The 16,313-nt window shown below is 40.4% G+C and overlaps 1 protein-coding gene across 2 annotated transcripts in view; it reads left to right on the top strand.

Moving 5' to 3' along the window:
- Positions 1-16,313, top strand: part of HPSE2 (heparanase 2 (inactive)) — a 572,092-nt gene that overhangs the window by 528,891 nt on the left and 26,888 nt on the right. For both annotated transcript variants that reach the window (XM_060126534.1, XM_060126532.1), the window contains one exon: positions 11,418-11,563. In XM_060126534.1, the coding sequence (XP_059982517.1) occupies positions 11,418-11,563 (146 nt within the window). The remainder of the gene's footprint in view (positions 1-11,417; positions 11,564-16,313) is intronic.

Here is a 16,313-nt window from a genome sequence, read left to right as displayed (position 1 = left end):
TTCAGGCCTATTCTGGGCCTGCTCGGGCTCTGCTCAGGTCTTCAAAGTGCAGCAAAGAGGGGTACAGGGCATCTTAGGGGCTAGTTCAGCAAGGAGGAGTGTGTTTACCTGTACCTAATTCAGCCAGTGACGTGTGGCCTCTGTTTTACTAATTCAGAGCATTCAGAGGAAGAGAGAGGATGGCGCTGATTTTTATCTCCAGGCAGCACTAGCTCTGAATTTTTAAGGGAGCTTAAGACTGAATTCACTTATCAGTAAAATAAGATGTTTGGCTGCGTACTGACATCTTACTCATTTGATCAGGCCAGTACTTTTAATTCTAGCAATACTTTTGAATCATAGATTCAGAGACCTGCAGTAGTGAAAGTTATCTATATAATTTTAGTATTTTCATTCATTAATTCAACAAACATTTATTAAGCACTGGTGCTGGGGCTATAATTCTGTCACCTCTGTACATTGCTTTTATCTATGTCTAAGCCTCAGTATCCTCACCTGTAAAAAGAAAGATAACAGTGCTTTGTCATAGGATTTATTGGTGAATTCAGTGAGATAATACATGTTAAGCACTCAAGAAATGTTTGTTGACATTGTTGGAAGAAACATGGACCCTGATCTCACTGAAGGGTCTAGGGGAGAATACACTAGTAAACAGGCAATTAACAAACACTGTGAAAACTGTTGAGGGGGTTACCTCAGTGTTCACAGGATCACATACAAGAGAAACCCTAACCTGGACATGGGGCTTCAGAGAGGTTTCTAAGAGGAAATTTCACTTAGGCCGAAACCCAAAGAATGAGAAGGAGTTGGCTAGGCAGGGCATGGGCAGAAAAAATACCCTAGACAAAGGGAGCGGTATTTCTAAAGGCCCAGAGGTGTGGGAGAATAGACCTTTCAAGGAACTGGAAGAAGGAAAGGAGTAGTAGTCAGAGATAACTACTGTTTTCATTGAGGTGTATATCCTTCAAGTTTAATTGCACAGAGATACTTATTTCCCCTCAAAAATAAGATCCCCCTATTTTAGAGTCTGTTCTTGTTCTACACACTATAATGAACATCTTTTGACATCATTAAATATGCTTCTAAAATAGAATTTCTAGTGACTGAAAACTCTCCATAGTTGGATCCACCACAATTTGCTTATCTAGTAATTTATTTATTGAACATTTAATTGTTTTGAAGCTTTTTCCCCAGTAAAAATAAAGCTGTGATGATCATGGAACCAATTAACATTCTTTGGTCATAAGAAAAAAGGGAGAGAAGGAATCTAGGGAACTTAAGCAGAGAAGAAATGGAGTTGTTGAAAAGCTGAAGCACCCAGCTTGGAAGGGATAAGATTCAGGGCAATGAAGAATCCAGGTGGCAGCACCAATGAACATTCAGTCCCCTCAAGTTGCCACTCCACAGAGTAAATCCAGTCCAGCCGCTCTTAATATGCTTGGCCATCCCATTCAGTTTCCAGATTCCCTGGAAAGAAAGTCCAACTGGCCTAATATGATCAATTACTCTCCTCAAGGGAGATCAGGGAAACTTGATAAACAGGATACAATCATGGCTGAACCATATCCCAAAAGAAAATCCAGATGCTGTGATCAAAAGGAGGAAGAATTGATATTAAGGCACAAAACCAACGACTATTACAACCATCTTACTGATAAATCTTTGCACATATCTATGATTATTTCTTTGGAATAAATCATGAGAAGTGGAGTTGTTAGGTCAAAGGGTATAGAGCAATTTGAGGCTTTTGATGCATATTACCAGGTTATTCTCAAGAAGGATTACTTCTGGCAATTCATCCTTTTTTTTTCTCTTTTTTATTGTGGTAAAATATATATAACATAAAATTTGCTGATTTAACCATTTTGAAGTATACAATTCAGTGGCATTAAGTACAGTCACAATGTCATGCAACCATGTCCCATGTCTATTCCAAAAATTTTTCATCGCTCTGAACCCATTAAGCAATAACTCTCCATTCTCACCTTCCCCCCAGATTCTGGTAGCCTCTGTTCTGCTTTCCGTATCATGAATTTACCTATTCTAGATATTTCGTATAAGTGGAACCATACAATATTTGTCCTTTTATGTCTGGCTTCCTTCACTTAGCATGTTTTCAAGGTTCATCCATGTTGTAGCATGTATCAGAACTTCATTCCTTTCTATGACTAAATAATATTCCATTATATGGATATACCACATTTTGTTTACCCATTCTTCTGTTGATGAACACTTGGGTTGTTTCCACCTTTTGGCTTTTGTGAATAATGTTGTAATGAACATTCACATACAAGTTTCTGTTTGAGTACCTGTTTTAAATTCTTTGGGGCATATACCCATATACCTAGGAGTGGAATTGCTGTGTTAGGGTAATTCTATGTTTAACTCTTTGAGGAACTGTCAAACTGTTTTCCACAGTGGCTATACCATTTGGCAAATCATTCTTGATACTAGGCTCTGGGAAATGTTTCACAGATATGTTAAACTTCATGACTGGAGTATTCAAGATAAGCAAGAATAGTTCAATTGCATTTTTTGCCAAAAGTAACTCTCATTAAAAGCATGTAGCTTGGCATTTTTATAGCGAACTTATCAGTTCTTCCCCTGCCATTTTGAACCCAGACAACATCACCTATCTTGTCTCAATGCGCAGGTGAAGGCAGGCCTGTATAATTCTTTGTGCCAGCTTGTGATTTCCTTCACTTGCAGCGTGCCTAGAATTCTGATTTCATATTCAGTGCTTCCGGTGCCCCTTGTATGATGACCTTCTGGGCTGCATTTCTAGGTTGGAGGCTTCCTGATTCTCCATTCCACTCAGTTCTCTGGTTTGGGCATCATCCCCACTGGATTGGGCTAGAAATTCCTCACTACTACTACTGTGCACCACAGAACCCCAGCTGAGCCAGTGCTTCCTTCCACCTTTACTCAGGTCTGGGATTGATGGAGCTGAGTACAGAAAAACTCTGTAATTTGTTTCAGAACACATTACCTGAAGTCCAGTTGTAGATAAGACTGGCTAAGAGAAGCAAGGAGCAGGGGATCAGACTGGGGGATGTGGGTACCTTCAGGCCCTTCTAGTTCCAACTGTTTATTGAACACAGGTTCTAGGTGCTCAGGTTCTAGGTGCTGTATTAGGCAGCTGTGAGAAAACACAGTCCTATCATCATTGAATTCATAGTCTAGAAAATAAGACACACATGAATCAGAAAATCCTACTAATAAATGTGTAAATATAAACTGAATCAAATGTCCTAAGGGAAAGAAATTGTTTTCTGAGGACACATAACAGAAATGTGGTCCAGGAAAACTTCCCTGGAAAAGTGACCCTAGAGTTGACATCTGAGCTAAGAGTTAACAAATTTTGTGTGTGTGTGCACCCACACATGTTGCGGAGGGGTGTGCGGGATAGGAATGGGAGATAATTAGAGAAACAAGAAGGCCCTGTCCATGGTGGAAGGGATAAAAAAAATCAATGTCCTTGAGGATAAAAGGCCAAGTAGAGAAAGGTGGGAAGGGACTAATTCATGGTAGAACCACTGGTTTTAGCCACTGTCTCTAGCCTGCAAGCAATGCGGAGCCATTTGGCAGTTTTAAGTAAGGTGGTCAAAAAATGGATTGGAGGGGATTCCATTCCCTCTAGAGAGGGCAGCAGGGAAAATTGTAGCTTTTAGTATTATTTCCAAAGATGCTTCAGTCACATGGAAACTTCCTAGATCTGCCCTGCAGCTCTCCCTCCGTGGAGGAAGTTGGAGCAGCAGCGTTCTTTCCTTTACACGTGAGCTCTGGCCCACCGCCACATCTAGAGCAAAACTCCATGGGGATGTTCCACTTCACTTGTTCTTGGCTCTCTAAGGTCAGCTATCTAGAGAAAGAGTGGCTACCGGGGTAGCCTCGTGCCTACTAGAGCTATGTTTTTGTGACTTTGGAAGTCAGGCAAGAGGCTCCACGATGGAAAACTATTTGTCATTTGGCTGTCACACTTCAGTGCGTGTACACTTCCCAGAAACAGAAAATATTGAGATTAAACAAGTTTAGGCACCTGCAGCAACGCCTATCAGTGCTCAGGAAAACCATAACCTTTGAACCTTGCGAAGTTATCATTTCACTACCATTCAGCCCTAAAAAACCTCCCGTCAGTTTCAGGAGGTGAATCTTGATTCGATCATTCATTCAATCAAATATTTACTGAGTACCAATATCTATGTTCACAGGCACCAGATATGCAAAAGTAAGCCCTGATCTCAAGGAGTTTCCTTCCAACCTTCCCAACACATGCACACGTGCACACACACGTACACACACGAGTTATATTTATGTTTTCAGGGCAACTTAGAGCATAATTGTGTACATACTAGAATACAACTATTTTCATGAGGCTAAAAAACATCTTTCAAGGAATAAAGAGAAGAAGAAGCAACGTTTATTAAATATTTCGATATATCAGGCACTAATAGATATTTCCAGGTATATTATCTCATTAAATCTCTATGAGGAAACTGAGTTTTATTTTATTTTATTTTAAACATTTTTTATTTCTTTAATGTTGTATCTATTTTATTTATTTATTTTGGGCTGCATTGGGTCTTCATTGCTGTGCGCAGGCTTTCTCTAGTTGCGGTGAGCGGGGGCACCCCGTTTTTTTTTTAACATCTTTATTGGAGTATAATTGCTTTACAATGGTGTGTTAGTTTATGCTTTATAACAAAGTGAATCAGCTATACATATACACACATCCCCATATCTCTTCCCTCTTGCGTCTCCCTCTCTCCCACCCTCCCTATTCCACCCCTCTAGGTGGTCACAAAGCACCAAGCTGATCTCCCTGTGCTATGTGGCTGCTTCCCACTAGCTATCGGTTTTACATTTGGTAGTGTATATAGTCATGTACCACAATGCTCATTGCAGCTCTATTTACAATAGCCAGGACATGGAAGCAACCTCAGTGTCCATTGACAGATGAATGGATAAAGAAAGTGTGGCACATATATACAATGGAATATTACTCAGCCATAAAAAGAAACGAAATTGAGTTATTTGTAGCAGGGGCTACTCTTCGTTGCAGTGTTCTCGTTGCGGTGGCTTCTCAGCGCAGGCTTCTCTTGTTGTGGAGCACAGGCTCTAGGTGCGCGGGCTTCAGTAGTTGTGGCACACGGGCTCAGTAGTTGTGGCTCACGGGCTCTAGAGCGCAGGCTCAGTAGCTGTGGCACAGGGGCCTAGTTGCTCCGCGTCACATGGGATCTTCCCAGACCAGGGCTCGAACCCGTGCCCCTTGCATTGGCAGGCGGATTCTCAACCACTGCGCCACCAGGGAAACCACGGAAACTGAGATTTAGAGATAATAAATAACTTTCCAGGATTTGAATATATATCTTTCAACTCTAAGCAAATTAATTGTCCACTTTTGTTTCTCTGTGAAGCCTTCCTGGAATCCCCTGGTCATAAATAATTGTTTTGGCTTCTGAATTCCCTAAGTTCTACGAGTGGTTCCCGCTTCTGTGGTGTTTACTTTAGTCAGCCTCATTTTACAGAGAATTGCTTACATGTATCTTGACCCCTAGGTTCCTTGAGGACAGGGAGATGTCCTGTTCATCTTAGTATCACTTGGACTGAGCAGAATGTCTGCATGCCACTAATATGTGCTCAGAAAGTGCTTGTAGAATGGAAGATGTATTCGCAGGCCTCACATGGGTGGTCAGAGCCTAAGGCCACAACCCAGCACCCCTTCCCCACTCCTAGTTCTATAGTGTATCACCAAGGGTCTCATGGTCATGCAGTGTGGACCACCCAGGCTGCAAGCCCAAGCCCTGATCACATTTCCATCAGCAGCTGCCCCTTGCCACCTTTCCAGCCTAGTGGTGCACACTCCAAAGCTACAGTCCACTCCCAGGAAGCCAGACTCCAGGTTGAGGTCCACACAGGTTCTGGCAACAAGACTCCTTTGCTGACCATACACCCCGCCCAGACTGGGTCACATGTATGATACTATATGGTCTCATAGATTTCTCCATTACCATTTGTTCTATTGAAATTAATTGCATAACTCATTGGCTTAAGGACTATTTTTCTTGGTAAGATTTATAAACTTCATGATGGCAAGAACTGTATTTGTCTTATTCACCACTATGTTCCTAATGCCTAGCATGGAGCCTTGAACATAGTTCACATTCCATAATCGAATTCTAGCACCTCCTATAAGCCAGGCACTCTACTAGGCATGGGCTTTAGGAATGAGTAAGTAGTCTTAGACCTTGAGGAACACATCGTTCAGTGATTAATCCAGTAAATTCTGCAACCCTCTGTCAATTTCTCTTTTTTTCCCCATTTATTTTGGTTGAACTTACTCTATATACTGTGTTTTCCAGCTTTCAGACCACAATTGACTTTCTGACAAATACTAAAGAAAAAGAAAAGATTTAAAACCTCTGTCTTTTTAGTGTCATCTGTTATTAATTTTCCCTCTCCAACTAATAAATGGACTCTATTTTTCTTCAACTTCTTCTCATGTCTGACACACTTAAAGAATGTTTGTTTGGGGCTCTCTTTGTCCCTTGAAAATTGCAATACATTCCTTGCTTTGGATTTTTTTATTGTTGACATGAAAAGCTATTATATGTGCCTTCCTTTTTTATGACTGTTATTGTTTGAAGAGTTCTCTTTCTATTGCATCTTTCATGCACTGTCCTTTTGTTGTTGTTGCTGTTGTTAGATATATATGTGCATTCTTTATTTTTTTCCTATCTCATCTACGCATAAAGATAATTTTTTCTGCATTTTCATGTCATTGCCTTAAGAGATATTCAGGAATTATTCCATTTGTTTAATTTTATTTGTGATTATATAAATGGCACATATCATAGCAAAATAAAAGAAAGGAGAAAGGGAGGGAGGGAGGAAGGAAATATAATTTGGTTCTGCTGCTTTACATGAGGGAGAGATAAGGACAGTGAGAGAGGGAAAGTGGAGTTTTTTAAAAAGAGGCAGGCTAAATAGGGAACTGAGAAAAGAATAAGGGTGAGAGAGGCGTCTGAAGGTGGTGCACGGAGCTAAGTAAAGGTGCAAATTTCACATTCACTTTGGCTTTAACCTACCGTCCGCTGACTTACCAACCCAAATTCTAGATTCCCCTGAGGGGAATCTACATTCTACTTTGATTAAAGACTTAACTATGGAAGAAAAACTCTTAGTTTTAAAAGTTTTAAAAGAAAACATAAAATATCTTTATGAAATAGACATGAGGAAGGACTTCTTAACACAAAAATAAATAGATATTTTATGCCCACTAGACTGGCAAAAATTAAGAAGTCTGAAAATAACAGGTGTTAGCAAGGATGTGGATCACAGGGAACACATACAGACACTGCTGGAGGAAGTGTAAGTTGGAATAATTGGAATCACTTTGGAAAACAGTTTGGCATTATCCTGTAAACCTGAATATTGTTATACCTGCATGTAACCCAGCAATTCCAGTACTACAGTTTGTACTATAGAACCGTGCTTCTCTTAACTTTGATAAGCAACTGAATCACCTAGAGAGCCACACAATTTGGGGGCCTCACCCCTGGAGATTCTGATTCAGTACATCTAGGATAAATTCCATGTATTTGCATTCCTAAGAAGCACCCAAGTGATGAGGCACTGCTGGTTTCCAATCACAATTGGAGTAATGCTTCTCCAGATTTCTTCACCTGGGTCTTAGGAAACAGGAACAAGAATGTTCAAAGACACGTTGTTCATAATAGCAAAAATCTGGACACAACTCAAATATCTATCAGCGAATAATGGATAAATAAATTGTAGTATTTTTACACAATGGAGTATCATACAATATTGAAAATGAATAAACTGTAAGTACGCGTAACTACCTGGATGAATCGTTGAAGCATAATGTTAAGTGAAAAAAGTAAGTCAAAGAAAACTACATACAGCGTGATACCACTTTTATAAAGCTAACAAATTAAATAATATATTGCTTAGGAGCAAATATATATATATATATGGATAAAACTAAACTATGAAGGAAGGGAATGAAAAACATAAAAACGAGAAAAGGAAGACTCACATTAATAAATGCAACAGTGTGGGTATTATGGTAGCTTTTAAGATGGATGGTGGGTTCTCATATGCTTCAGAACTGTCATTAAGTTACATATATTCTCCTGTATATGGAAAACATATACATAAGAACTTGAAGCTATATTTAAAGAAAATTCTCACAGGTTGAAGAAAAGGCTTAGTCTTTCTGATTAAAAGTAGTCCCCAATAGTGCTTTGTGACCACCTGGAGGGGTGGGATAGGGAGGGTGGGAGGGAGGGAGACGCAAGAGGGAAGAGATATGGAAACATATGTATATGTATAACTGATTCACTTTGTTATAAAGCAGAAACTAACACACCATTGTAAAGCAATTATACCCCAATAAAGATGTTAAAAAAAAAAAAGTCCCCAAATACAGGCAAATTAATGCAGAAACTCACATTGACACATTCCTGGTAAAAATTCAAATATCAAGGATAAAACATGACTCCTATAAGCATCCTGGCAGGACACAAAAGATAGAAAACAAACAGGCTAACCAAACATAGAAAGAAATTCATGCTAGCTTCAAACTTCTCTGCAACAACTGCTGCAAAAAAATAATTTCAGAATTTATTTGGAAAAATAAATGAATATTACTAATTAAGGAACATTTGAACAAAGAAAGGAAAATTATAATGAAATGAACTTGAATCTCTAGATATTAAATGCTAACTATAATAATGAAAATGATGTGAAACTGATTTTTTAAAAATAGAGAGTTCAGGGCTTTCCTGGTGGCGCAGTGGTTGAGAGTCCGCCTGCCGATGCAGGGGACGCGGGTTCGTGCCCCGGTCCGGGAAGATCCCACATGCCACGGAGTGGCTAAGCCCGTGAGCCATGGCCTCTGGGCCTGCGCGTCCAGAGCCTGTGCTCCGCAATGGGAGAGGCCACAACAGTGAGAGGCCCACGTACTGCAAAAAAAAAAAAAAAAATAGAGAGTTCAGTAGAAGAGAATAGAAAATCCAGACACGGAATTATATATAACATTTCTTATCAGTATATGTATCATGATATACATATCATAAACTATTATATATGACATATGCATATATTTATATGTTTTTATGTGTTATATATAGCATGATTTTAAATATGTTATGTAATACACATTATTATATATAATTATATATTATTTATATTATATATCACAATGTATATTATATTGTACATATGTGTGTATGTATATATATGTATATATAGTATATATGTATTATAATATATATATACACATTATACCATATCATATATTGTATAATATATACATATACATTATAATACAATATAGTATATACAGTATATTATATATTAGATAATAACAGACATGATAATGTATAATATTATATAATATAAACATTTATATTTCATATGTATAAATTTTAGTTTGTGATAAAGCTGGGTTTAGGGATAGGTTATTCACTATATGATGCTACAACAACTAGTAGATAATTTAGACAATAGTAAAGTTAGTACCATACACCCAAATATTTTTCAGTGAATTAAAAGTTTAAATTTTTAAATGATAATATAAAAAGAACTAGAAAAAATATCAATGAAGATTGATCTTACCTTTGTGTGTGGAAGGACTTTCTAAGGATAAAAGAAAAAGAAGAAATCAAAATAAAAAGATTGATATATTTTTCTATAAAAATTTTTGAAATTCTTCATGTCAAAAAAATCATAAAAAGTGATAAAAAGCAAACTACAAATTTGGACAGAATATTTGTTTCATAAATATTCCAAAGGATTCTTACCACTAATATTAAAAGATATGTTACAAATCAATGAGAAAAAGGTGGACATCCCATTGGAAATACTGTGAATGTGATAATCTCTTCACAAAGATTACTTCAAATCAAAGACACAGAAATTGTAGTCAAGTAAGAGCAATGAATTTTTTTTATCTATATGATTGACAATAATGAAATATTTGCTATTTTAAATATAAGGAAACCATATTTAGCAGCCATCCTAAGTCCACTTAAAGTTAATTAAGGTACATGGGCAAGGCTTAGTGCTCAGGGCAGATCTGGAGCTATTCTGGAGACAAACAAGCTCTGGGACTTTGTTCTGATTTATTCAATTCACCAGACATTTTTAAGCAGCTGATGTTATAGATGACCACAAAAGGGAAAAAAAAAAAAAAGATTATTGAAAGATGAAGGCTGAGAAGACATGATTGATGTCTTTAAGATCTTGAATAGAATGCCTGCACTGAAGAGTATGTTCACTGAATTCCAGGAATGGGGGGAGGGGGGAAGCTCCTAAACAAATTAGGAGGCCCTATTTACATGGTGAGTTATAAACACTGAAGTCATTACCCCATAATAGGGTTTAAGAGCAAATACAAAACAAATACAAAATATGTTTTGTATCCAATATAAAAATAAAACATGATAATAGCAAATACAGTAGAAATTAAGGTGGCGGTAAATAGGCATTTGTAAGTTCAAACTCCTGTGTGGATTACAGATTGAGTATTTATTTATTTATTTATTTATTGGCGGTACGCGGGCCTCTCACTGCTGTGGCCTCTCCCGTTGCCGAGCACAGGCTCCGGACGCGCAGGCTCAGCAGCCATGGCTCACAGGCCCAGCCGCTTCGCGGCATGTGGGATCCTCCCGGACCGGGGCACGAACCCGTGTCCCCTGCGTCAGCAGGCGGACTCCCAACCACTGCGCCACCAGGGAAGCCCCTGAGTATTTATTAATCAGCTACAAATGGACCCTGGAATGTTTAAAAGCACCACATTGTTTTTAGTTTAGAATTATTGAGGATGACCAAGAATTAGCACCATGGTTTGCAGACATTCTTCTGTTTGTATTTTCACCTCTGGAATCAGGACTCTGGTCTCCTGTCTGGAGGAACGTCATCCTCCTCCCACCACATTAAGAGTGACAATATTTGGAGGATGCTATGTTGGATTCTCACATTGGTGACAATCGCGAAGATTGGAAATCTTCCATCCTATAATTAAACAGAAGTCATAAACCAGTATGAAAGTAAAGTCATAGGAAAAGAAAGTTGAAAATTCAAGGCCCAGCTGGTTGGTCTTTTATATGTGAAAAACGGATCCATTTGCTTTGTATGCCACTCGGGGCTCGCCCCACTGACACTTCCTCATTTGGCCAGCTGCAAAGGCCACTTTAGATAATGCCCACTTCATTATGAACCGAAAATGAGCACTTCATTGGGGTGATCATGCTTACAGGGTTAGGGTCTCGCTGGTCCTGATTCACCACATTCCTGGTAAGAAGTGGATTCTGGCCTGCGTGTTTGTATGTTTACTCAGAACACCCGAATGTGTGTCTGTCTCTGACTCTCTGCCTCTTTATTCTCCTCAGGACTACTGGCTCTCTCTCCTTTACAAGCGCCTGATTGGCCCCAAAGTCTTGGCTGTGCATGTGGCTGGGCTCCAGCGGAAGCCACGGCCAGGCCGAGTGATCCGGGACAAACTAAGGATTTATGCTCACTGCACAAACCACCACAAGTAAGTCTGCAGAGAGATGGCACAGAAAGCCATCCCTGGGGAGCTTCAGGCCCCTTTGAGAATTTCATACATGGGACCCCTTCAAGACTTATTGAAAACCACTTCTGGATTCACTTTACCTGCTCTTTGCAGGTTTCAAATGGTTTCTGATAAACAGCTTTTTCTCCAAGTAAACCCCCTCTCTCACACTTACAGGATTTATTCATAAAATGTTCATAAAAATACATGCCATTTGTTCATTTACTTCTTCATCCAACAAATTTTTACTGAGCATTTTCTCTCAGCCCGTTGATGTAATGTCCAGGAGGCTTATTTATATGCCTATACCTGAACCAAGGGTAGAGATATAAAATCTGTTCCTAAGATACACCAGGCGAGCTTGAGGAAATAAGCCTACATCTCTAAGATGCATTTTGGAGAGCTATACCACTAGAAACCTAACCATATACCAGTGCATCCCAAACTGAGAGTGCCCAAAAGTAGTCAGGCCAGCTTTAGAGCTATTTCAGTATTTGGAAAACCTTTTCAGCTATTTTAAAGGTTAAATAAAATCTAGGCTTCCTTTTTTAGGGGGCCGGACTTTGAACAATCAGCACGGTAACAGGTATGATTATGCTCTTTTTCATCTGAAGCTCTGGTTGTCAGAGTTGTCTTTTAAAAAATAGGAAAAATAATTAGTAAATAAATAAAGTTTGGCAGATAAAATATTTTAAAACGTGAGGTTCATCAGGTAAAAACTTAAAACTGAGCCTAAAGCAAAACCCATCCGACCAAATATGGCTTTCTTACATCACTTTCTATTTAAGGAACAGAGTAGGCAGCTCTGGAAGTAAGAACTTTTCTCTTCCTGCAGAGAAACCTTGTGTGGAGTGGGAGTGAGGGAGGAGGAAGCACGTGCCCCCAGCCAGATCTTCACTCCAGTGAGCCTGTCAGGAGCTGATCACGGGTAGTGGAGGCACAAAGAGCTCCAGCGGTCAGGTTACAACAGACGCTCCTTCCCCTTCCTTGATGACAGAGGAGCCAAGCCAGTTAATTTATCAGGATAAGATTTTTCAAAGACTCACTCTGAGCATAGCGGGGTCAGGGGCCAGTTGTCTTGTCTGTAGATACAAGTGCCTATTGTGGATGAGTGGAGGCTGGTTTGGGCAGAGGCCAGAGGCTTTCAACGTCCCTTTTGCTCAACAGGAAGCTCAATCCAATACCTGACAGAGAGTGACTGCTTTATGGCCTTGGCTGGAGTTATCTGATCACCACACAAGGAAACATTGTATTCCTTGTCTCCACCCTGGCCTTGAGGTAACCACCCAAAAGGTGGACCCCCAGCTTCAAGAGAGAAAAATTACTCTTGGCACCTTTTGTCTCTTTTGGGAAGCACATCAGTATGTGCCCTTTATACTACAGGTCTGAGGACGCAGGGGAAAATGTCAGTAGTCAAGCCACGGGCTTAGCAGAATTTGAGGGTCTTCACAGAGGTCTCTTCACATTGTTTCATCCCAGTGTTCATCCTGACGTTCTTTGACATTCTTGTGGGAAGTTGTCACTAATATTCTGAATATACTGTGCCCTCAGGGCCAGTGCCTCATGCATTTTTGTATTCTTGGTGTCCAGTAGAGTGGCCTGAGGAAGGTCTCAGTGAATGTTTGATGAATGGGCGAGTGAATGAATGCAGAAATAGGGCATCAAGACATCACTGATGATTTACAGTTATAGCTCTCTTTCCCTTTGCTGTTACCACACTGGCCAGAAGGAAGGGGTGTGGTGGAATGGTTAAGAATTCTGCCATTCACTAGCATCAACTCATTCATTGCATTCAATATTCTCTCTCCATCACCAGGTCTCCTCTGCTTTCTATGGAAAGTCACTCCAGAACCTCTCTGGGGAAACAGTGCCACTGTGCTTCTGTCAGTTCCATCCCTCTTTCTCCCTGTTACATAAAAGAAAGAAAGGACTTTACTAATCTATTCCACAGATGACCTTAGTGATTACTGGGGTGAAGGTCTTTTTGTTCCTATTAGAGAAGAAAGCCCACAGTGGATACACTGAGCTGGCTGAGTTTGCAGATCTTCTCCATGTTAGTGGGTGTCCGGTGCCTTAGATAGGTGGGTGCAAAGATAGAAGTGTCTCTGCTCCTTCTCTGTGGGAAGCCACGTGCCCTGTCTGTGCCCCCTCATCCTTCATAGCAGTCACGAGGAAGCACTCCTGGTTCACTTAGTTTATTTGTGGCCAAAGAAGCCAAGGTCACAGAAATGTCCCAGAGTGGGCATGTTAGCTTCCCGCTGTCCAGTCTTGACCAATACTCTGAAAATATATATCCTTGCTCAAAATAGGGAATTGGGTGGAAAAGTATAAGTTTACCAGTAGAATAAACCAAAGAAGGGGTCTTTTAAAATAACTCCTGCACTCCAGTCTGTATTGAACACTTGCTGTGTGCCAAGCATCTTGCCAGATATTCGCATTTGTATTATTGTATTAAATTCCAACGGTTCTGTGGTATCACACGTATAGGCAAGTAGCAACATTAATAATGTAAAGATTTTTACATTTGGAAAGAACCCTTAGAGATCTTTGGCCTGGTGTCCTATATAACACAGAAATGCCCTTTACAATCTCCCTGACAGTCATGAACCTCTACTTGAATACCTCACTCCCTCTCATGGCATCTCTTACACTGTGGGTCATTTCTGACCTAGTAGACGATTGTCTTTTATGACTGATTTAGGATAAAGAGTTAGATACTCATACCAACACTAGCAGGTGCTTTTCTGCTTTCTGTTCTAGAGCCAACAAATTAGGACACTGGCAGCATAGCAATTCTCACCCTAAGTCTTCTTATTCAGAGAACGAATAAGTTTTGACTAGGAAACCTTCTTTTTCTAAACCATTCTGCTAACACAATGTATGTTTCTGGGAGGAGCTGAGGTCCTTAGCCAAGTTCAGAACCAGTTGAAGCCTGGTGGATACTGAAGCAAAATTGAGCCTTTTGGGGTTCAAGTTCGTTTATTATTGGCAAAGCACAACTTCCTGTTTTTCAGAAGAAGTTTTTTTAAAGACTCATAAAAAGGTTCCTGAGGCTTCTTGGACATCAAATGGCTCTTACAAAACAATATTTTGATGAGTTAAGTGTAAATGAATCAGAAACATGTGGATTAAATTTCCCTTAAAATACACAATGCTTTGAAATTAGGGGAAAAGATGTTTGGCAAAATATGGCCTGACTTTTACCGAACCTAAGAACTTTGAATTAGATTTGGAGACAATGGACCAACACAGTTTTCAAACACATAGACTTTCACTGGAAATGGCCACGGATTTCAAAGCATCACCCTCCCTTCCCTTTCCTAGTCTCCCAGCTTCACTAGAGACATTTCTAGAACAGGGACTGTTTTTCATCTGTAAGTCAAGATGCACCTCCCCATATGACACCCCTCGCCTCTTCTATCCATGATATTCCAGGCCCAGTCCCCACCCTTGACTCACTTCCTCCCCCTCCCACATGGCAACATAGGGATGTCAGGCAGCAAAAGAACAGCCAGAAAGATGAACTCCAGATACACGCATTCTCTGCTGGTGACAAAGTCTTACCATGAGTGAGACATGGAACAAGACAGATGTTCTACCAGACAGCAGGGGCATTAACTAAGAGAACAAAAAGCCCCCTGGACTTGACAACATCAGAAGGTCAGCAGTTGCCTCCAGTCCACACCTTCAGTAAGACCCCATTTCCTTAGGGAACAGATAGTCCTCCAAGATTATTCTTCTGTCAGCAGAGAATGTACATTCTTCAGGAATCTGGTTTCTCAACATAGTACTTTCAGGTTGGTGATGCATTCCCCAGCCAAGAATGTGTCTTCACAGCCAAAGGCCTCTGCTTAGTGTCCTTGCCCATCAGCCAAGCAGGGAAAGCGATGACCGAGGGGGTCTTCAATGCCAGTTCCTACCTGAGGAGGCTCCGTGAGCTCTGGGAGAGCCTCGGCAGGTTGGTGTCTGGGCTGGCTTTCAGTACTGGCTTGTCTCCCCCAGTGGAACTGTGTAAATGGAAATCAGACCACTGCCGAGCAGCTTGAAAAGATAGCTTTCCCTGAAGCAGTGGTGTGATTTCAGGTCTCCCTCCCACCCACCACTTCCCCACATCCCTCCCTTCTCCTCTGCCATCTCCAAGGGCTCATTCTGCCCCAGCTCTGCAGAGGAGAAACTCCTAAATGCAAACACGCAGCTCTGTCCGCCTCCGCTGCTAGCCTTTGAGAAGGTTGTTTGATGGGAGTTAGCAGAAGGCTTCACCACAGTCTGTGAAAATTGGTACTCATGCACGCCTGCTTTTGCTCACATGCTGAAGCCCACAGTGCCTGTAGTTAATGTAGTTTTGCACACAGCTAAGCTAAGCTTAAAGCCCACCAATGGAATTTAGTTGGTGTTCTTTAATGTTGCTAAATGCTAACATCGGCTAGCAGCATCTTTCTTCAGATTTCTGATGACACGAGTCTGCACAAATAAATTGGCATTCTCTCCTGACCTAACTCATGGGCTCCAAAAGCTAGTTCACATGCTTCAGGGGACTGAGAAGAAGGACCAGAGGAGGAGGGACCAAATAGAAGAGTCATTTAATAATTTATCAGAATATCAATTCAGGTATCCAAAAAGCCTTGAATGCAATAATGTACCCTCCTACAGATGCAAGGAAAATCATCGGACACACAGCCAAAAGGGTATACTCTGGGGATTCTTCTCATAACCTTAATGGATTGCTCTAGGC

Source organism: Lagenorhynchus albirostris, chromosome 16 (assembly GCF_949774975.1).
Source record: "Lagenorhynchus albirostris chromosome 16, mLagAlb1.1, whole genome shotgun sequence".
Taxonomy (NCBI): domain Eukaryota; kingdom Metazoa; phylum Chordata; class Mammalia; order Artiodactyla; family Delphinidae; genus Lagenorhynchus; species Lagenorhynchus albirostris.
The sequence above is the reverse complement of the archived record's forward strand: the minus strand, read 5'-3'. Positions and strand labels throughout refer to the sequence as shown.